The 24,386-nt window shown below is 46.1% G+C and overlaps 1 protein-coding gene across 1 annotated transcript in view; it reads right to left on the bottom strand.

Moving 5' to 3' along the window:
* The window catches only part of LOC140116870 (uncharacterized), a 401,113-nt gene that overhangs the window by 341,175 nt on the left and 35,552 nt on the right, over positions 1 to 24,386 (bottom strand). The window contains 1 exon segment of the mRNA XM_072133304.1: positions 15,957 to 16,038. Within this exon segment, the coding sequence (XP_071989405.1) occupies positions 15,957 to 16,038 (82 nt within the window).

Here is a 24,386-nt window from a genome sequence, read left to right as displayed (position 1 = left end):
ACTAGACACAATGAAATTAAGGCCATAGACCTGGACTATTCAGCCGTGTCTCTGGCTGTGAAGCCCTGGAGGTCTATCTGATCCACAAACTAGTCCCCCCAATAGACATTGTGCTGTACCATTTCTCCTGGACATATGCATCGGGCACAAACTCAAACAAAGGAAAATTATATATATCCAAATAGCATGGACATAATCTATGATTGCGAGCACCCTCTACAAGGGTGGGGTTGGGGGGTTGCAAGTCGTAGGACTGTGTCACCACCGAATCACATAACAGCTCCAATCCTGGGCATAGCCCCCTCACACTTCGGATTGGGCAGAGGGTATCAGTTTGCCCAGTCGATTGGAGGCCATTATACAATTTTTCTGTCAAGAATTATGTAATTGTTAGGGGGGTGACAAGGGGGCACCGGATGACAGTCACGACTGTGACCACTAAGCTGGGCCCCCCAAAGCTGTCACCTACCTACTTGCCTCACATGCCCTAAAGGTGGCACAGGGCAACCACTGGGCAAACCCAGAACAAGACAGACAAAAAATAACACACAAGAATTATGAGTCACAACAAGATAGCAGGTACAGTACAGAATCAGAGTCCAGAAAGGAAAAGTCGCCGGTGCAATAGCCAAGATCAGTAATCAGAATACACGATAGATAAGCAATAGAGCATATGGAGGGAAACGGGGCTCACGTATAATCTATTACCAGCAAGGTCTAATGGGAGTGGGCAGGTTTATAAGGGAAATCCTGGCCACACCAGGGGCTGGCTGGATAAACAAAAGGCTAGACCACAGTTCACAAACGGGAAACACCAATATACATTAACCACTTATTAACGACCGCGTTCTGGAGACAGAGGATGATACCAGCGCAGATATTACAGTACATTCGTTTTAAAAAAAGACAAAAATGTACCTTACTAAAAGTAATAATTCATATGAGCATGTGAGCACGCTCCCAGTGGTGGGAGTGAAAAAAGCCCCTGGCCCTAAATTAATGGCCTAAAGATGCCCACTTTGTCCATTCTTGGGGTCAACTAGAACCAGCCCCACAAAGCGAGTAATTTGTACTATTCACAAGTACAGCTTACTCGCTTTACCCTTTTTATTTTATGCTTAATCCATGTTTATTAAAGGAAAACAGCACAAACATAATTCTCATAGTATGAAGGGTGGTCTCGCGGGACCCCACCACTGAACGTAACCATCATCAAGTTATAACAGATTAATAAGCTGTACGAAAGTGCTGAGACAAAGGACGTAATCGTAGCCTGTCGTAGGGATTTCCCTCAACCGTTCAACTGGTAAGACGGACGGAGGATAGACAAACCAGACAAGTACAGGGAAGGAGGGGTGGGGGGGTATAGAGAGGCTTCCAAGTCATCGCTCGAATTTACTCATCCAACTGAGCATAACCATACTTCCCAGTAGTTTTAGGTAAAGAGATCCTGAAAGGCCGGAGTTATTTGATATTCCTCACATAGATCTTCGGCCACCAGCCCCTCCATTCTGCGTATAAATCGGAGCTCTTGTATCCACTCCACTGTAGTAGATGGATGGGGGGGGGGGGGGGCCTTCCAGTGTTGAGGGATCACCGTCCTCGCTGCTGTGAGAAAGTGAAGAAGGAGGCTCTTTTTAATGGAGGAGATGGAGCCCGGCAACACCGAGAGAATACCCTTTTTATTTTATAAACCTCCTGTGGAAATGTTTGGGAGTGCAAAACGCATGTTGTGGTGTCGTACACCTTCCCTAATAAAAGGACTTGTAATGGGTGAGCGATGATTATGGATCAGACTTGGAGTTTTCTGGGGAACACATTGAAGGAAATCTACCGTTTGATGCATTATGAAGCAAACATACCATGAGAATGCTGTAGCAACACTAATGCAGGATCATATCTTGGTTAATACCTGAGCTGACCGGATTTGCTGAAAAAACAATTATAACATTCAGGACCTTGGGAAAGCTGGATTGCATGATTGCACAAATTACACACGGGGCTTAGTCCAGACTAATCAACCTGAGCTGGATAACTCATGCACAGCAGCTGGGGGATGTTGCAGCAATTGATTATTTTGCCTTCAACCCAGGGATTACATCATCCTCTGGTGCAGTGCATAACTAATGTGCTAGGAGAAGCACAGAGCCCAGCCACAGAAGTGAGACGGCTTCATTAGCATAACGTGATAATTGCTTTATCAGCAAAATCACTCAGCACAGGAATTAACCAGTATATGACCCTGCATCAGTGTAGTTACAACATTCTTAAGGTATGTTTGCTTCATAATGCATCAAATCAAATGGTAGGTTTCCTTTAAGGCTGTGCACACTGGTCATTTAATTTGTAAGTGATCTTTCAACCATCCCCTATTTTTTGGTGGTTGTGTATTTGGTTAAAGGGGTTGTCCAAATATTATACAATTTTCCAATTTACTTTCTTCGTCAGTTCTTTATGGTTTTATGGATCTCTGCTTGCTGTCATTTTAAAAGAAGCTTTTATATTTACTTCCAATAGATAGAAGTCTGTCCGTGGTCACACAGGTGCATGGCACCTGCACGCCCGTGTGACATCACTTACCCATGGACAGATTTCTATATGACAGAAGTAAGGACAGCAAGAAGGGATTTAGAAAACTAAGCAATTGATACAGAAAGTATATGGGAAAATCGTATATTTTTTCCTTACACAAACCATATCAATTATTTGCTGAAAGTGGACAACCCCTTTAAGCATCCATTCATTTTGGAGTCATATTTGATTGATTAAACTTCTTTTATTTTGTGATGTTCGTTATTTTAATTGTAATAAATAAATGAAATGTTTTAGAGGACGGTGATGACTTCTATGTTTTCTTGGGGTTTTGTGATTTGCGGGAAAAAGTTTATGTGAATTATTTAGGGGGACAGTATGTCTAGCCCATTATGTTACCTTGCCCATATGTTTGGTTTGTTATTTTATAACAGTTTGTATCTATCTATGTGTGTATATTTTTTGTAACTATTTGTTGTCTTTTTGTCTCCTTAGTGTTTTTATGTCTGCATTGCACATCCATGTATTAAATATTTAAAACCTAACAAGTCTCTACTTGTTAGACACTGGTTTATTTTCAATCTGAGCCTTTGAAAAACCTAATAAAATATTGATGTAAAAATTGACTGGATAAAATTGTTGGCACTTTTTGGAAATTGTGTCTCCAATCATGTGAGGGCAATTCCATCTCCCCGGGGGTAAGTAACAGCTGTGAGAAATATCCCCTGAAAGACGTTTAATAGGGGAGAAATCATCTCAATGTTTCACCCAACGGGAACCCAACATGTAGAGAGAAGAGGCCGGAGAGGAGGCAGAGGATGGATGCGGGAGATAAGAGAAAGGTGAAACAGGACTGTGGTGAAGAGACTGGCAGGAGGAGGCTACTGGGGGCATCATTTACAACAAAGGGCTCCTTGTGGGGTGACCTCTACCAGAACAGGAGTATAGGAGGTCATCCATAGCCTTGTACTTACCTGCAGGGTCTTCTTTTTTCCTCACTGCTGCCTCTGCTGCTGTGAAAAGGCAGAATTTATTATCAATACATTTACTACATTGGCAATAATTTATACGATACTAGAGCTCATATACCCCCTAACACATCCCTGCCACCCCTAGGGGGAGCTCTCTGCAGACTGATAGCTCTAGAATGTATAATGCAGTGAGCGCCCCCTAGTGACAGCTGCAGGTAGACTGATGATAAGGTGTCACTCACATTTCGGTATCCACCACCGATGTCAGGTCCTAAAGAGAAATAGAAAAGAAGACAAATCAGTTCAATGTGATGAGAGGATAAGGATCTGTACACAGAGATTGTCCTGTGCCATGTACTGAGGACATTGAGGTCACATCATTATATATACCCATAATATAACATCTGGAGTCTGCACTCACTTCCTCATGTCCTCCTCTGCTACTTCTGACTCTTTCACCTCCTCTTCCTCTCTGATCACCACCTCCTCCACTATCTGCTCTACAACTACCTCCACGTTCTCCACCACTCTGATTGCATCCTCAACTATCTCCTCCACCACCTCCTCCTCCTTCTCCACCACCCTGATGACATCCTGTACTATCCTCTCCAGTAACTCTTCCTCCTCCTCCACTGCTCTGATGACTCTCTCTACAATACTCTCTACCACCTCCTCCTCATCCTCCTCTCCTTCCACTGCTCTGATGACATCCTGTATTATCCTCTCCAGTAACTCCTCCTCCTTCTCCGCCGTTTCGATAACTCTCTCTACAATACTCTCCACTACATCCTCCTCCGCCTCCACTGCTCTGATCACCCTATCTACTATTCTCTCCACCACCTCCTCCTCCTCCCCTCCTCCAATGACATTCTCCACCACCTCCATCCCGATCCTCTCCTCCACGATGTTCTCCGCTATCACCTCCATCTCCTCTTCCTCCTCTCCGTCCTCCGTACTATAAATAAATAAGACAATGAGTGTTCAAGACATGTTCTATGACCTCCACAGATGTAGGAGATGAACATTAGTGTACAAGGGATAAGGGACAAATCTCAGTAGCCACTGTTAAGGAGATTGCACCGGTTTCGGACGCCATCTTGCGCACTGTCAGTCCTTTTAGATACAGCGGACATGTTCATAATATCATAATTTAGCCATTTTTGTGTAACCTGCCTGTAAAAGCTTTTCCTTGGCACATGTGAGGGATGATTGACCTTCGGTATGTTCTCCTTATCATAAATGTTTAGGTTCTGGAGACATTCTCTGTACATTCTGTAGATAAACATGTCTGAAAAGAAATAGTTTATGGTTCATTAACTGTTTGGGAGAATGTCTTCGAGAATGTGCTGGCAAATTCATTATGGCCAATAGCATTACAGTATTCTTATCTCCTTGTCACGCCCCCCAATGCTGCTTTTTCTGTTGTGATATATGACTGTGGTTTGGAAATAAACAGTGTGATTTGAGTGCAGCTGAAGACCGTGTCAACACTGGTATCCAAGTCTCTCATCTATTGTGAAATGTTACGTATAGATCATAGGCCTCCCCCTAACACGTTGATTAAAGATTATAGGAATCCCACAGACAAGGGCTGCACAGGGCGCCAAGATGTCCTACTCTGGCCCCCATCAACAGGTTCAGAACATGAAGAGCTGAGGTCACAGGTTAGTACACACCACAGACACTATGACAACTCTGCCTGGAAATACATATAATTGTGTCCCCATACAGTAATGTTGTAGAGAAGATGCACCTGACAGAGGTGACTATGGGGCCCCATAATAACAATACTACCCCCCTATAGTGGATACACAGCTCCCACCCTCACACAGATCGGCTTACCTCAATACCACAACCTTAGTCTCTACTACAATCCAAACAACCAAATCACCAACCAACAATCTGCAAAGAAGTTTCCATTACTGAAGAGGAGGAAACCTGACAGAAGAGAATGAAAGAGAATGCAGTGGACTTACCTCCAGCTCCAACAACAACACTAAGAGGCGTGAAGGTTCCACAGCTTCTTATATACACGTGTGATGTCATATTTCTGGGGGAGGAGCCAACATACAACATTCCATGACATCACAGATTCCGTGACATTCCGTGACATCCTGCAGATCAGTCATGTTAACTCCTTAGTGACCAGGATATTTTTTGCCTTATCATGTATTGGGATCCATCCAGTGCAGTCTCTAAACACAACCCAGAGGAGCGGAATCAGAGTGATAAGTGATGGGTCGTGTGCTCCAGCCAGAGCCCAGGGCATCTAGTGGGACCCAGATGTGATAACATAGAGGATAATGACATGATAGTGGACGATAATTGGGTTTGTTTGGATACCGGGAATAATTTGGTTTAGGACCTGGACTACGTCATAAAATAGAACACATTTCAGAACCACATAGAAATCAATAGAAACCTGAATTTTACCACCAAAAATTCTCTGTAAAATGGGGAGAGTAAAGGGGGAGAGGGCTGAAAAAGGAAGTAAATAAAAGACCCAAAATGGTCTCCGTGTATGTAATTTTTTAGTACATCACCATAGGGGGTTCATCAAAGAGTATCCCATCGTTTCTTTCCTTGATAAATCTAGTCCAAGGCGTTTCAGGGGGCGGAGGCTTCGCGAGCAGAACAGGTGCCGGCAGTATAACATCTGTATGAAGGGACGATGGGATAATCTTTGATGAACCCCCCTATTTTTGATACATACATAGAGTTGTTTATATACAATAAATGTTGATTTATGCCAAAATTAAGTATATGGTTTGCACAAGACATTGGTAATGCACTAATATCTGTGTCCAGTGTCGCTCCTGTACTGAGCATTATCCTTAGGTAAAAGTCCTTTGATTTCTGTACATATGACTCTACATATTTCCTGCATATAGTGTTTCATGTGTGATGTGGGGAATGTGTGTGTATATGTGTCAGTGCTTCTGTGTATGTGGTGCATAGGTGTATGAGTGTGTCCATATATATGGTGCATGTGCGGTTGAGCGTGTACATGCACCCTCCATGTTAACAACCATAACAGGTGTTCAGTGGTAAATGATCCCCATCAGAGGTGAGTTTTTGATGCTTTCTGTTGCTTTTCTATGACTTGGACACAGCGAGTGTCGGATCCGCATGAAATAATAAAAAAAAGCATCAGGGAGCATCAAGTACCCGGTTCAGACAGTGATTATTCTAAACTGAGGACATATTATTGCTTACATAGCCGGAGTATCAGCTCCTCTGGTGGTCTTACTGTATATACCCCATCCTGACATTACTGGAAGGTCCAGCCGAGGCGGCAACTAGTTATAACTATGTGTCACCATATGGTCACAGGTGCCAGCAGTCACTCCCTATAGTGGAGCGGAACTGATGTCCACATTCTGGTTCAGACAACAATCCAGCAAATGAACGCCCCTAGGTGCTAGCCTTGGCTATGATTGGCCGGGGGAACTAGCCTTGGCTATGATTGGCCACAGGAACTAGCCTTGGCTATGATTGGTCAGGGGAACTAGCCTTGGCTATGATTGGCCAGGGGAACTAGCCTTGTCTTTGATCGGCTGCCCATCCGGCAATATGTCTGGGACAGACGGCCAAACCCGAACACGGACATGAAGTCCTCTCATCTCTATCACTCACATTAGCTGGTGTCAGTCTACGAGCAGCGTGAGGCCATAAGCAGAGCAGTGCAGACCATGTAAGGTGGGCTTAAGAAGCTGCATGTTATCCTAAGAGCCCAGAGTCTCAGCCATCCCCTGGAATCAGTGGAGAGATATAGCAGAGCTGAGAAGTCCACCTTAGCACTGTTTCCACCTCTGCAGTGTGTACATACAACGGCCCATGGTAGAACCACCTCTCCTCTAGGTGTAGAGGATGCCCCCTGTCTATGGTGATGGTAGATCCTCCTCCCCTCTAGGTGTAGCAGATGCCCCCTGTCTATGGTGATGGTAGAACCTCCTCTCCTCTAGGTTTAGAGGATGCCCCCTGTCTATGGTGCTGTTAGAACCTCCTCTCCTCTAGGTGTAGAGGATGCCCCCTGTCTATGGTGATGGTAGAACCTCCTCTCCTCTAGGTGTAGAGGATGCCCCCTGTCTATGGTGATGGTAGAACCACCTCTCCTCTAGTCATAGAGGAAGTCCCCTGTCTATGGTGATGGTAGAACCGCCTCTCCTCTAGGTGTAGAGGATGTCCCCTGTCTATGGTGATGGTAGAACCTCCTTTCCTCTAGGCGTAGAGGATGCCCCCTGTCTATGGTGATGGAAGAACCTCCTCTCCTCTAGGTGTAGGGGATGCCTCCTGTCTATGGTGATGGTAGAACCTCCTCTCCTCTAGGTGTAGAGGATGCCCCCTGTCTATGGTGATGGTAGAACCTCCTCTCCTCTAGGTGTAGAGGATGTCCCCTGTCTATGGTGATGGTAGAACCTCCTCTCCTCTAGGTGTAGAGGATGCCCCCTGTCTATAGTGATGGAAGAACCGCCTCTCCTCTAGGTGTAGAGGATGTCCCCTGTCTATGGTGATGGTAGCCCCTCCTCTCCTCTAGGTGTAGAGGATGCCCCCTGTCTATGGTGATGGTAGAACCTCCTCTCCTCTAGGTGTAGGGGATGCCCCCTGTCTATGGTGATGACAGAACCTCCTCTCCTCTAGGTGTAGAGGATGCCCCTGTCTATGGTGATGGTAGAACCTCCACTCCTCCAGGTGTAGAGGATGCCCCCTGTCTATGGTAATGGTAGAACCACCTCTCCTCTAGGTGTAGAGGATGTCCCCATGTCTATGGTGATGGGAGAACTACCTCTTCTCTAAGTGTAGAGGATGCCCCGTGTCTATGGGGATGGTAGAACCGCCTCTCCTCTAGGTGTAGAGGATGCCCCCTGTCTATGGTGATGGTAGAACTGCCTCTCCTCTAGGTGTAGAGGATGCCCCCTGTCTATGGTTATGGGAGAACTACCTCTCCTCTAGCTGGAGAGGATGCTCCGTGTCTATGGGGATGGTAGAACCGCCTCTCTTCTAGGTGTAGAGGATTCCCCCTGTCTATGGTGATGGTAGAACCGCCTCTCTTCTAGGTGTAGAGGATGTCCCCTGTCTATGGGGATGGTAGAACCACCTCTCCTATAGGTGTAGAGGATGCCCCCTGTCTATGGTGATGGTAGAACTGCCTCTCCTCTAGGTGTAGAGGATGCCCCCTGTCTATGGTTATGGGAGAACTACCTCTCCTCTAGCTGGAGAGGATGCTTCGTGTCTATGGGGATGGTAGAACCACCTCCCCTCTAGGTGTAGAGGATGTCCGTCCTCTATGGTGATGGTAGAGCCTCCTCTCCTCTAGGTGTAGAGGATGCCCCCTGTCTATAGTGATGGTAGAGCAGCCTCTCCTCTAGGTGTAGAGGATGCCCCCTGTCTATGGTGATGGTAGAACCACCTCTCCTCTATGTGTAGAGGATGCCCCGTGTCTATGGGGATGGTAGAACCGCCTCTCCTCTAGGTGTAGAGGAGGCCCCCTATCTATGGTGATGGTAGAACCTCCTCTCCTGTCAGGGTTGTGAAACAAGGTGGTGAGTGGACTGAATGGTCTGGAAAGGATCTTTCGCTGGATAAGGAATCTCCATAACTTCAGAGTGTGAGCAAGGAACAATGTCTGGGCTCAATGTTTATGCATTGGGATGTAACCCATTGGCGTAAGTGAATCGGGATTGGGGAGCTATATTGCTCTAGACGTACCCACTGTTTATTAGGTAAGTGGAATAAACGTACCAAGATGGATGTCCATCTTAACCACATTGATTCGACCAAGCCAAGAAAACTGCTTCCTATTACATATTGATAAATCCTTTATCGTGCGATCTAGTAATGGGAAGTAGTTAAGTTCGTACAGTTTCGAGAGGTCTGTGGGGACTTGGATCCCTAAGTATTTTATCGAAGTGTTCCTCAACAAACTGTCTCTCTTCTGATGATAAAGAGATATTTATTGCTTTAGATTTTCTGAAATAAATTTTGAAGTTACTTAAGTGGCTGTATCTCACAAATTCTTTAAGAAGAGACAGTATTGAGATTCTAGGTTGTGATATGTAAAGTAAAACATCATCTGCGAAAAGCGCTGTTTCATATTGGCACTGACCAACCTGGATGCCATGTATGTTAGGGTTGTGTCTGATCACGGTGGCTAGGTGATCCATTATGATCACGTAGAGAAGTGGGAATAGAGGACAACCTTGACGGGTATCAAGAAAAGAACCCATTGGCTCTAACTCTAGCAGTAGGGTGGTTGTATAATGCCATGACCCTCCCTAGGAACCCTAGCCCTAATTGGGAGCAGGCCTTTTCTACATCTGTCGAGAGAAGGCAGGAGGGGATTGACCTTTTTTGAGCGTGTGACATCAGGAGAAACATTTTATTCAAGTTGTCCCTAGCTTCTCTGCCCCTTACAAACCCCACCTGATCAGTATTAATTATTTCGGGAGATATTGTGCCAGTTGATCTGCCAGGATTTTGGAATATAGCTTTAGGTCTACATTTAGGAGGCAAATAGGCCTGTAGCTTGCTGCTAGTAAAGGTTCCTTTCCCGGTTTTAGAAGGACACTAATGTTGGCCTCTAGGGATTGGTTGTGGAACGCGGCAGGTTGAGAAATAAGAGTTAAACACCTTCGTCAAAAGCGAGACAAAGTTTCTCTGAAACATTTGTAGAAGGCCGAGAAGAAGCTGTCTGGCCCTGGGCTTTTTCCAGCCAGGGTATTTTTAATAACATCATTCACCCCTCCCTCTCCAAAGTCCAATTCCAACGCCTCATCCTCTGAAAGAGTAGGTAAAGCTGTGTCTTTAATGTAGGCATCAATTTTGCTTGATAGTGAAGTGGGGTCTAGGTCTACAAATTGGCCTCTAATATTGTAAAGCTGCGAATAGTAAGTTCCAAATTCCACACCGATGATGATCGGGTTATGTGTGTCTTTTCCCTCCCTGGTTTTGATGCAGGGGATGTGTGTCATGCCAGACCTTGGGTGTATGAAGCGCACCAGGGTGCGCCCGCACTTATTGGAGTTTTCATATATATGGCTTTTGAATCACACACGATGGGGTAGTGATTTTCGATCAAGTAGGGCACGGATTTCATCTCTGACTATTATCATATCAGCCAGGTCTGTAGGGGACTGGTTCAATTTATGTTTCTGTTTTTGTAGTAAGGAAGTCAGTTTGGCCGAATTTTCCCTCTTTAATCTAACTCCGTGATCCATGAATCTACTACAGAGCTCACATTTGAGGGCTTCCCATTTCAGTGGCAGTGCTTCTGGGAGGAACTCGGGGGGATTGTGAAAAGGATTGAATAGTGTGCTTTATTTCCTTTACACACAAGGCGTTTTTAGCAAGTAGTCATTGAGGCGCCACGTCCATGGGCGTCTCGTAATAGTTGGTATGGTGACTGTTAGATAAAAGGGGGCGTGATCTGTAAGTATGTTGTTACCTATGGTGGTTACGGGGTCCCAGATCAATGCTTTGTGTTGGATCTGGATCCTTGGTTTTTTTCCGAGGAGGTATCCCACTTGGCGTCTAGTGGGAAACTTAAGTCCCCAAGCATCAGCATCCCCTCTGTGAACCCCACAGGTTTGCAAATGTGAAGACGTGTCAAATATTTGCAGTTTGAGGAAAACATATCTACCTGCATCATCAATCAACTCACCCAGGACAACGTGTGGAAGGGAGCGGTGAAACGCTACGGATACGCCTTTAGATCATGCATCAGGATTGGAGCTATGAAACCAGGTGCTGAAGTGTCTGTCTCTAATCACTGGGAAGTGGCCAGTCTTGAAGTGTGTCTCCTGTAAGAATAAGACCTTTATACCCTGCCTATGCATGCCGTGAAGGGCTTGTGTTCTTTTCTGGGGGAGGTTCAGTCCCCTAGCGTTCAGGGATCCTATCTTCAAGGTCTCCATAGGAGATGGTCAGTTATGAGAGGAGGGCGGGGGGCGGGGAAGGGTATTTGGGGTAGAACAGGAGGCAAGATAAAAAGTGCTAGTGGAAGGGGTAGGACACCGACAGCTACACTCACTAACAACAACAAGGGGTAAAAACAATCAGAAGAACTAACAAAGAATCTAAGCCAAGGAGGGCTGGAGTTAATCCTAGGTATTGGGTAGGGCTATGCATAAAGCATATTCAGGCTAGCTGGAAAAGTGGCCCTATGTGGAGTGAGGTCTAACTATCAAGTGAGCCCATACCTCCAGCCCCTGTGCCTTAAGTAGGTGTACTGAATTTTCAACAACATATGTGACCCAGCAAATAAACAGGTTGCAAACCAACATACAGAATGTATCATAAGAATATGTGGAAGAACAGTCCATGCATGGTAAAGGATACTGAAAGTGAAGAACCTCCACAATCACTCCTGAGGACCGTTCATGCATCTCCTCTGCCATCAAGGACTCCTGGGGCCGTTTCCCATTCCTCCCCTGAGAGCTCATTGGGATCTAGGGGGCAGAGCTAGAGCCGCTGGAGTCAGCAGGGTCGGCCAATCAAATATATCTGGGGCCGGCACGTCGAATATGCCAACCACAGGGGGACATCATTGGGATGACGGATCACGTGAACACTGCCCCCAAACCGAATCTGTAATCTGAAGGGAAATCCCCAGGTGTAGAGGATATTACATTTGCGCAGAATCTCGAGCAAAGGACGGAGGGCCTTTCTCTTAAGGAGGGTCAACCTGAAGAGATCCGGTAGTAGTTGAACATTAATTGCTTGAAAGGAAATTTGGTCTTGGGACTGGGTTTTATTCATTATAGTGTCTTTCAGCGATGTATCCAACAAATTACATCACAAGGTGGATCGTGGGCTGAGCGACAGGCATGTAGAGCTCTGTGGGCTCTATCTAACTCCAGAGGTGTGTCTTCCGGTACTTCCATTATGGAGTTGAAAAGAGTGAGGAGCACTCCATGTAGGTGTGCCAATTCCACAGTCTCTGGGAGGTCCCGGATTCAGATGTTGTTCCTTCTGTTTCTGTAGTAGTCGAGTTGATCCGATAGATGTTGCAATTGGTAAGAGTGAGCAGCTAGTGTGTCGTCCTGTTCTTGTAAAGTCACCTGAGCCGCCAGTGTCGCTTCCGTCCTGGCCTGTACTTGCTGGACCTCTGCTCTTAGACTCGCTACCTCTGCGCCATAGGATTTTTCAAGGCGTGACACATAACACTCCATATCTTCTTTGTGGGGATCTGCCTCAAATGGGATTTAAAATGACGTAATTCAGCTAAACCCTCCAGCACTTGGGCCAACAAAGAAGCTGTGCCTCCTTCCTCTTCTTCAGGGTCATGTGGAGTCATGTGGGAAAGCTAGGTCACACTTTTGGGCACAGAAAAGCCTAGGCTAGAGCAGGAGCTATTGTGAGGCACGTTTTCTCACCTCCATAGCCAGGCCATGCCCCCTCCCCTTGTAGTATTATATACAGCCATGACACCCCCAAAAAAATTATAAACATAATACTTAACTTCACGCTCCCCCGCTGCTTTGTCCAGCATTCTCCTAGTTGCAGTGTCTACTGTGAAGAGAAACAGGCCGGCCATAAAGCACGCCAGCCTGTGTCATGAACAGGGGTGCACACAGACGGGTCTGTGCTGCACTGTTTTGTCTATTAATTACTTTGGTGCCTTAAAGGCGCTGATGTATTTGATTTTTCAGGTAGTGCGGTCTTGTCAGCACTTGGTAAGGCCATTCTATCTGTGACCTGCCGCCCCCCACTGTGGAGTCACAATCTGCCGCCTGAGGTGGGAACTTTATCCCGGCTCATGGCAGATGTGGCCCTGATTGGGTGCTCATATGGGCGTGGGTGAAGGGCAAATTTTAAGGTCACATGGTTCTTTTGCAGAACCATATGAGTTCCATAACCTGACTCTGTAAGGAAGTCTCTCCTAGGATCTGCTGATCTCTCTTCTCAGGTCACACAAGCTGGTTGGTGTTGTGACATTTCCTACTGAATGACTGGAAAGAAGTTTTGTTAAACTGTGTTCAGCACCAGGGATCTAGTGACACAATCTCTCCTTCCATATTCCGCCTGTTAGGCTCTAGAAGTTGGTGGCCATCTCAGATGATACTTGCGTCAGCTGCTCGGCATCTGTAGGCACATACGCTTGTCCGCGGGTCCTTCCCTCTTGGTATCAGTAACAATGTGCTTTAGTGATATTATGAAAAAATGTTTTCCACTTTTTGTTATTCTGTTGGAAGTTATTATGTCCTGGAAGGAAACAAGTTACACTGCCTGGAGTGTATAGATTAGAGAGAATCTGGTCCCACTAAGTAGAGACGTCTGAGATGTCTATTTTCTCCTACATGTCAGGTGTGTGACTTGGAGACGTGTAGTGGCCGTATTTATATGACCATCGTCTCTGCCATGTGATACGTCTTGTTTTGCTGTTGTTATGGTCATTCCCCGGTATGTAATGTCTATTATGTATCAGAAATGACGGCCGCGCGTCTCTCGTTCTTAGTTCACTTGTTTATTTGAAAATGTAACAGATAAAAAATAAACCTTGACAAATTATCAGGATCAGGTCTTTATAGAAACATTGGGGGTTATTTATCGTAGCCGGACGTTCATGCGCTGACGTCGCTGCCCCCTCACTGCCGCCTTATACATCAAGGAACTCCGGCCCCCAGATCTATCCTGCGACCGGTTGTTTATTTATGCGCCAGGTCCTTCAGCGCCAGTGCAGCTGGGGCGCATGCGCGGGGCAGGAACTCCTACTCCACCGACGGCCACCCCCCTACTCCACTGCCGGCCACCCCCCTCCTCCACACACCTTTCTGAGCTAAAAGTCCTGATAAATCTCCCCCATTTTTCATAATGTAAGCTCTCAGGTAAACATATATACTGCAGAATTCATCTACAGCCCGGAAATGAATAGAGATCTAACCTAGTCACATTTCTTAGGATTATGAACATTAACACGGCTTCTCCTCTGTGTGACTTCTCTTATGTCTAACAAAAGCTGATTCCCGGTGAAAATGTTTCCCACATGTTATACATGAGAAGGGCTTCACCCCTGTGTGAATTCTCTGATGTTCAACAAGATTTGATTTCCGGTTAAAGCATTTCCCACATTCAGTACATAACAGCTTTTCTCCTGTGTGAATTCTCTGATGTTCAATAAAATGTGATTTCCGGATAAAACATTTCCCACATTCAGTACATGAAAATGGCTTCTCCCCTGTGTGACTTCTCTGATGTTCAACAAGATTTGATTTCCGGTTAAAGTTTTTCCCACATTCAGTACATAACAGCTTTTCTCCTGTGTGAATTCTCCGATGTTCAATAAAATGTGACTGCCGGGTAAAACATTTGCCACACTCAGTACATGCAAACGGCTTCTCCCCTGTGTGAGTTCTTTGGTGATCAAAAAGATTTGATTTCTTATTAAAGGTTTTCCCACATTCAGTACATAAAAATGGCTTCTCCCCGGTGTGAATTCTCTGATGTTCAACAAGACTGGATTTAATAGTAAAGCCTTTCCCACATTCAGTACATGAAAATGGCTTCTCCCCTGTGTGACTTCTCTGATGTATCATGATGTCTGATTTATTAGTAAAACATTTCCCACATTCACTGCATTGAAATGGCTTTTCCCCCGTGTGAGTTCTCTGATGTCTAACAAGAGCTGGTTTCTTGGTAAAACATTTCCCACATTCAGTGCATGAAAATGGCTTCTCTCCTGTGTGAATTTTCTGATGTTCAACAAGATTTGATTTTTGGATAAAACATTTCCCACATTCATTACATAGAAATGGCTTCTCCCCTGTGTGAGTTCTCTGATGAATAACAAGAGATGGTTTATGCGCAAAACATTTCCCGCATTCAGTGCATGAAAATGTTTTTTTCTTTAAGTGAGTTCTCTGGTGTTGAACAAGATGTCCTTTGTTACTAAAGCATTTTCCACATTCTGGACATGAAAATGGCTTCTCCCCTGTGGAAAGATGTGACTGATTATCTTCTACTTCACCACAAGGAGCTGAGGGGGGACGTCCATGGGAACCTCTTGGACTTTCATCTCCTGGAATATACAGGGAAGATATTAATATTGTGAGTTTCCCTTTTCCCAGGTTCCGGCAGATATAAAGGGAGGGGTCAGGAATATACTGTTATCTGAGGGTAACGAGTCCTGGTCAGGAGAAGTCCTGGAGATGATGTGTGACAGTGAATAGAAGATGAGCAAAGTAGAGGAGACGAGGCCGGAGATTCTGGGATTCTATAGGATGGGAGTGACAGATACAGGATTGGGATAAGGTGCGATGGGATTTGGTCAAGAGCACAAGTAGTGAGGTGTGAGCTGGACATCATGGAGGAAACATCCGCTATACCAGACGGGAGGAGGAGACCAGAGACAGATGAGCCGGTGTCTATGTCATCTCCATCTCCTCCCCTGGATGTGACCTCTCCCTGCAATGTATAAGGGAAGAATAACCCACAAGATACATGAAAGGCTCTTACCCTCCTCTGTCACTGATGAGGGGATTTCCTCTCCGCTCCTCCTTCCACCACAACTTTCCTGGAAAGATCCAACATGAAGGACCTGAGAAAACAAGGAAATGTCTCCAGAGATTCTCTGATATCCAAGTGATGGACAGAAACCTCCAGAACCAGGAACTAAGGGGAATAATCTCCTGCAGGAGGAGACGGGATCCACATTCACCCCAATATTTTACACATCAACATCAATGTTCCGGTTATATTACTGCATAACCCGATGTGACCCGATCCTGAGGTGGAGACTCATGGACACCAGGGACAAGATTATTCACTTCTCCTGCTCTTCTACCATTTATAGTTATGTCCGACCAACATCTCCCCATAGACCCTCCACCCACTGCTGCTGGAGAAGGTCAGTAGCTTCATTACATCCATCTATAGAGGATTCACAGGAACCTCAGCTCCACCTACCTGATGATCCAGTGGGACGTTCTCCTCCGGTTCCTCTGTAATATCTCGGGAATCTCCAGGACTGGGACATCTCTCTGGTTCCTGTGTAATATCCCGGGAATCTCCAGGACTGGGACATCTCTCTGGTTCCTGTGTAATATCTCGGGAATCTCCAGGACTGGGACATCTCTTTGGTTCCTGTGTAATATCTCGGGAATCTCCAGGACTGGGACATCTCTCTGGTTCCTCTTTAATATCTCGGGAATCTCCAGGACTGGGACATCTCTCTGGTTCCTGTGTAATATCTCGGGAATCTCCAGGACTGGGACATCTCTCTGGTGGATTTCTCTGACTGGATCCATCTATAGGAAATATACACAGTGACTGATACATTGGGGCACATTTACTTACCCGGTCCAGTCGCGATCCAGCGGCGCGTTCTCTGCTCTGCATTCGGGTCCGGCCGGGATTTATGAATGTAGTTCTTCCGCCGTCCACCAGGTGGCGCTGCTGCGCTGAAAGTCATCTCATCGCGCCGGAATTCACCACCTCGGACCAAGTGAAGGTAAGCGCTCCCCAAGCGACACTTTTTCGGTTTTTAAATGCGGCGGTTTTTCCGAATACGTCGGGTTTTCTTTCGGCCACGCCCCCCGATTTCCGTCGCGCGCATGCCGGCGCCGATGCGCCACAATCCGATCGCGTGCGCCACAATCCCGGGGCAATTCAGGTACAATCGGCGCAAATCGGAAATATTCGCGTAACACGTCGGGAAAACGCGAATCGGGCCTTTAGTAAATGACCCCCATTGTCTATATGTGATGATGAGATGATGGAGGAGGTGACCTCACACCTGCTCTGTCCTCTATAATCAGGAAGGTCTCCTCTTACCTGGTGATGTGAGGGGCTGGTGGTCCTCCATCATGATGTCCTTGTACTGGTCCTTGTGTCCTTCTATATACTCCCACTCCTCCATGGAGAAATAGACAGTGACGTCCTGACACCTTATAGGAACCTGACACCCACAATGACACAGTCATCACCCAGACCCCTCCCTTGTGTTATTGTACAATGTCCCAGCATTCCCGGCAGCGCTCACCTCTCCGCTCAGCAGCTCAGTGATCCTGGAGGTAAGTTCTAGGATCTTCTGCTCATGTATCAGTGAATGAGGTGGAGGCTCGGTGATGGGGCTCTGGGTCCATCCTCCTGACACACGGGGGGTCACACACTCACCAGACGACTTCTTCACTACTGTGTAATCCTGTGTATGGGGAGACACTGATCACTACATAGATCCTAAGAATCCTTCACCTCTCCAGTCATTTCCCGCTGTTATTCCTAGAGATAAGAGCCGTGTCCTGGGAGACTCTCACCTCTCCGGTTATCAAGGAGATCATCTCCAGGGTGAGCTCCAGGATCCTGGCCGCCATCTGCTCTCTGTCCTTCTCCCGGATCCCTGGTGGATCATTGATGGAAAGGATCATCTTTCTACCTCACACACTTCCTCATACACTAGTCATATGAACCTGGGAGTGTGATGTCACTGTAGGGGCGGGGTGTAAAAGTGTAGAGATGAGGACCTGTGGTGATGTCAGTACAGGGGGCGGGGGCTCCAGGGTGTAGATGTGTAGGTGAGGACCTGTGATGATGTCAGTACAGGGGGCGGGGCACGGAGGTGTCATGTGATCACTAGTGATGTAGAGCAGTGATTTTCAACCAGTGTGCCGTGGCACACTAGTGTGCCGCGACACATGGTCGGGTGTGCCGCGGGGAAAGTTCCCCAAACTATGGTGCCCCCTGTGTTATGTTTCCCAGCAATGCGCAGTGATGTAAAATGAGAAATACTATAGTCATGAGGCTGGAGTACTACAAGTACCATCTCATATGAGTATATGAGCTGGCACTTGTACTTGTACCTCATGGCCATAGTACTTCTCATAGTACCCCTTTATTTTGCAGTATTATGAGCCACATAGTAATCAGCACCATAAGCTAAAAACAGGGAGAAACTGAGAACTGTTGAGGAAGAGGTTTCACACTCACTCACTGAGTGAGTAAAATAAATTTAGAATCTATATTATTAACTATATGTATAATATGACTGTTTTAGTGTCATTTTGTGCTATTTTGGTTGGTGGTGTGCCCCAGGATTTTCTAAGTATAAAAAGTGTGCCGCGGCTCAAAAAAGGTTGAAAACCACTGATGTAGAGGCTCCTCCCGGTAGCGGCTGATTTCTTGCTCTGTACAAGTGATGGAGACAGCAGGACGTCGGCTCCGTGTAGTCGGGGGCTTTGTACATGCGCAGTGCAGGGGAGGAGGAGCCTCCATGTAGGATATAACACTGAGAGCAGATACATGGCGGACAATAGATGTAATTACTGCTTCTCCATCACCAGGACACAGGAGCCGCTGCTGTTTGATCTTTATCTTTTTTGTAACAGTAAAGCTACATTCACACTACGATGTACGTACCGTAGCACAGCGGCACCCGGGAGCGGAGGAGGGGGTGAGGGTGCTCACCCCTGTCCCTCTCCATTGTAATATATGGCGCACGGCGCAGTATTACTTGGAAAGATAGGACATGTCGTAGTTTTCTCCCGGCTAAGGAACGGAACAGTGCCGCACGTTTACCGTGCACCCATTGCTGTCTATGGCGGCCGTATATACGGCCATATGAATGTAACCTTACTGTGATCCGAAACCAGGTGAGGTGTGACCCGCCCACAGGTGAGGTGTGACCCGCCCACAGGTGAGTTGTGACGGAAAGACGGGGGAAAACTGATGAAGAGTCTCTGGTAAAGATAATAAGTTCGGGTTTGTTGTTCAGTCGTGGGGAGAAATGCTGAGCAGCCAATCATCTAGTGTTTAGCCCCATCAGAACCACAGTCGGGTTGCACTGATACCAGAATTTTGAGTGCGATACCTTGAGAAGTATCACAATACTGATACTTTTAAGAACAAGTTGTATTGTCGGAATTCGGTGATTAGGGTGCGGTCACACGGGGCGTTTACCTTCAGTAACAATAAATCAGAGATTTGTGAGAAGAGTTTTAGAGTTTATTATGTGTATTGTGAAGGTTTTCCTGGTTATATAAAATGTATCATTTTATGCTTAGTGAGATCAGACGGAGGCTAGCGCCGCAATGCGTGTTGGGGAGTTCTGTCTGTGCTGCACTCAGGGTCCTGCAGACATTCAGAGGTAAGTGAGGCTTGTGTCATTTGATCAACATGGCTGCAGTAAAGAGGAACACGGTAAATTGGTTTGATACGCACTAGCACTTTGTATTCTCTGGTTGATGTCTATAATAGAACCTAAAACAGTTCAACAGCAACCTAACAAAAAGATCTACCTGGACCCACAAATCTGGAACCAACTCAAAATTGGATACACACAGTGAGCGCTTTAGAAAAAAGTGAAACCGAAATCCTGGGGAAAAGAAAGAAACAAGTCACTATCCTAACCCTGCAGGAACAAAGCATTGAAAGCAAACCAGGATATCGTCATAAAACCTGCAGACAAAGGGGGTGCAATAGTCATAATGAATACCTCTGACTACATCAAGGAAGCAAACATACAGCTGTCCAACCCCATTCATTATAGTAAACTTGAGAGAGACCCAACAAAAGCCTATAAGAAGCAACTAATTGCTATGACCAAGAAGTTTTCAACTGAGATGCAACACAAGGTCCACCTTCTCATCCCAGAGGATCCCAGGCCAGGCTGTTTCTATATGCTCCCCAAGACACACAAAGATGGCAATCCAGGAAGGCCAATTATTTCTGGCATTGGCACCTTGACGGAAACTATCTCAGGTTGGGTGGAAAATCTCCTTAAACTCCTAGCTACATCCAGGACACTACTGACCTTTTAAATAAACTCAAGACTGTAGGCCCACATCCTGATGGTACAATTCTGGCCACCATGGATGTGGAATCTTTGTACACCAATATTCCCCATAAAGATGGAATAGCAGCATGCCGGGCACACCTGGAGAAGCACAACCTACCAACAGAACTGGTCTCAGAACTCATACAATTTGTCTTCACCCACAACTATTTCACATTTGGAGAGGATCTGTACCTACCGTGTATGGGAACATCAATGGGTTCAAGGTGTGCACCACAGTATGCCAATCTTTTTATGGCTGAACTGGAAGGTGCTTACTTCTCCACATGCACCACAAAACCCATTAAATACCTCCGTTATATTGATGATATTCTGATCATCTGGACTGCAGGTGAGGAGGCCCTAATTCAATTCCATGAGGGCTACAACAACGTTCACCCCACCATCATCCTGAAACTAAGCTATTCAGACAAGGAGATACACTTTCTGGATACCACCATACAGATTAAAGACAGCTGCTTAACCACAACAATGTTCCATACACCAACAGACAGAACGACCTACCTGAGAAATAACAGCTTCCACCCCAGACATACCACACAGTCTATCACAGTGATGGCAAACCTTTCAGAGACCGAGTGCCCAAACTACAACAAAGACCCGCTTATTTATCGCAAAGTGCCAACACAGAAATGTAATTTGTGATTTATACTCCCTTCTCTGTCACAGCTTTCATTGATACCAGCCCCTGAGGCACCAATAAAGCAGAAAATAGTCCCAGGTAGAGCTGTCACTTTAAAATAGCTCTGTGCACAGTAAGTCCTGGGCTGTCTGGGACTGCAGGAAGATACCTGGAGTCCTCTCTGGTGATGGCCTGAGTGCCCACAGAAAGGGCTCTGAGTGCCACCTCTGGCACCAGTGCCATAGGTTAGCCATCACTGGTCTATCATATACAGCCAGGCCATACGCTACAACCGTATCTGTTCAGACAAGACAGACCTGGAAAAACACCTCCTGGAGCTCAGGTCTGAATTTCTCCTGTTGGGCTACCGACCAAAAGTGACTGATAACCAAATAAGAAAAGCAGCAGCCATCAACAGAGACAGGTTACTCACATATAAGGAGACCCATCAGGAGGCCGGAGTGCCCCTAGTAGTCACTTATAGCCCACAACTGGAGATCCTACGTCACATATAAGGAGACCCAGCAGGAGGCCGGAGTGCCCCTAGTAGTCACTTATAGCCCACAACTGGAGATCCTACGTCATATTACCAAGGTGCTCCAACCGATTCTGCATAAAGACTAAGAGAAATATTCCCAGTCCCTCCTCTCCTGTCCTTCTGGCAACCACCAAACCTGAAACAACTGGTTGTCCGGAGCCCAGAGACCTCCATCAGAAAATGTCCCCTCACCTGCCTGCAAAGCAGGTGTAACACGTGCAGCACATTCACACGGTGACCAGGTACCTCAATCACAGCAGGTACATAAGTTCAATGGGATATGTTCCTGCAGGTCTATCTTATTATGTGTGAACAGTGTCCAACCACAGGCCTTTATGTTGGGGAAACATCCAGAGACTCCATCAGCGCATGAACTCGCACAGATCTGATATTAGACATGAAAGGAAAGATCTCCCAGCGGCTGCACATTTCTCCAGAGAGGACCTCACTCAGGGAGATCTGCAGATTACTATTTAAATAGGACATTTTAAGACACAGATTGAAAGGAAAGAATCCGAGTATAAATTAAAGAGGAGATTACCTGGTCATAATATCCGTGCAGCTTCATGAACCCCGACCTCTGACCTGGAGGCCACAAGTAGATAAGAGCCAGGGCTCTGTCAAGCCTCACAGGTTTTTAGTGTGTTTATTGCCTTCCTCTGGTAAACAAGATGTCCCTGTATTTATCAATCTGTTGTTTTAAAGTTTTTTTAATATCCTTTGATGATCCCTGCCGGGTGTATAAAATGCTGTGAATTTTCAGTTTCCTGCATAATATCATGTCTGATGAAGAGAACTAGTATTCTCCAAAGCTCCAACATCAAATATACTCAGTTATCCTCATAAAGGTATCACCTGATTTCTTCACTCTTCTACTATTCACCTACTATACAGATAAGTAAGAAACAACAATATAAGGCAGTGGTGGCGAACCTATGGCACGGGTGCCAGAGGTGGCACTCAGAGCCCTCTCTATGGGCACCTGCACCATCACACCAACGCAGAGTTCGCCAGACAGGACTCAAGGCCTCTTGCAGTCCCAGGCAGCCCAGGACCCTATAAGGAAGCTATAATGATAATCCAAACTTCTTCTCCTTATTTCTACTGTATTGGTGGCCCCAGGTGCCTATACAATTTAAACATGTGACAGCACAGGTAGTAAGTTACTGCTTAAATTGTCGCATCTGTACTTTGCAAAAAATATGTGGGTTTTGGTTGTAGTTTGGGCACACGGTGTGTAAAAGGTTTGCCATCACTGATATAAGGCATTCAATATGACTAGAGGTGAGCGGATCAGATGGGTTCAGGTCTGGTTCAGGTTCGGCCGCTTGGACCGGATATATTGCCAAACACCCAATCTGGCAAATAACGCCCCCTAACAACCAGCCGAGGCTCTGATTGGCCAGTGTTGTCGTCTTTGCATATCAACTTGCTCCATAACCTGATACTTAAGCTGGATAATAGTATGGCCTTTGTAATGAAAATGACAGGCTCCCTAGGGTAGGTAGATGCCGTAATGTGACCGGAGAGTGTCACAAACCTGTCTCTACAATGTAAATTAGGATCTTAATCTAGGAGAGAAACTTAGAGCACAACAATTAAAAGATAATATTTCTATATCACAGTTGTAGTACTGTATCCGTGTAGTAATCTTGGTTCTGGTACTGTATCTATAAAGTATTTTGGTTCCACTGCTGTATCTAAGTAAGTAAATATTAAGATTGTTTTTGGTACTTTCCCCACTTAGCATATTGGGGGTCATTTACTAAGGGCCCGATTCGCGTTTTCCCGACGTGTTACCCGAATATTTCCGATTTGCGCCGATTTCCCCTGAATTGCCCCGTGATTTTGGCGCACGCGATCGGGTTTTGGCGCATCGGTGCCGGCGTGCATGCGACAGAAATCGGGGGCCGTGGCCGAACAAAAACCCGACGGATTCGGAAAAACCGCCGCATTTAAAAAAAGAAAAGTGTTGCAAGACTTGCACTTACCTTCACTAGGAATAGGCCGGTGAACTTAAGTGCGTTCCGATGCTCCTCAGCGCAGCAGCGCCACCTGGTGGACGGCGGAGGAACTGCCTTAATGAATCCCGGCCGGACCCGAATCCACCGCAGAGAACGTGCCGCTGGATCGCGAATGGACCAGGTAAGTAAATCTGCCCCATTGGGCTCATTTGATAAAAGGTCGCGCGCTGCACTTTCGTCGGACTGTGCACCTTTTTCAGGGCGAAAACGTCTAGCACAGGTATTTAAGTAGTGTCTGCGCAGAACACCAAGTATTTCTCCCAGGAAATGATTACAATTCCACACATTTTGTTAGACATTGGTTTATTTTCATTCTGAGCATTTGAAAAACAGAATAAAATATTGATGTAAAGAAGAATTGGATATTACTTCAAGAAAAACTCCTAAAATGGACTGGATAAAATTGTTGGCACTTTTTAGAAATTGTGTCTCCAATCATGTGAGGGCAATTCCATCTCCCCGGGGGTAAGTAACAGCTGTGAGAAATATCCCCTGAAAGACGTTTAATAGGGAGAAGTCGTCTCAATGTCTCACCCAATGGCAACCCAACATGTAGAGAGAAGAGGCCGGAGAGGTGGCAGAGGATGGATGTGTCCAGTAACTTCTTCGCACCGTGACTTGTGCTTCAGTATTGGGGTCACACAGTAACATCTGAGGCTCGCAGGGGGTACAGCAGACGCCAGATCTTACCTTTACTTTTCGCTGACACAGCAGGGACTGGCAGGAAGAGGCTACTGGTGGCATCAATTACAACAAGGGGCTCCTTGTGGGGTGACCTCTACCAGAACAGGAGTATAGGAGGTCATCCATAGCCTTGTACTTACCTGCAGGGTCTTCCCTTTTCCTCACTGCTGCCTCTGCTGCTATGAAAAGGCAGAATTTATTATCAATACATTTACTACATTGGCAATAA

This window comes from Engystomops pustulosus, chromosome 2 (assembly GCF_040894005.1).
Source record: "Engystomops pustulosus chromosome 2, aEngPut4.maternal, whole genome shotgun sequence".
NCBI lineage: Eukaryota > Metazoa > Chordata > Amphibia > Anura > Leptodactylidae > Engystomops > Engystomops pustulosus.
The sequence above is the reverse complement of the archived record's forward strand: the minus strand, read 5'-3'. Positions and strand labels throughout refer to the sequence as shown.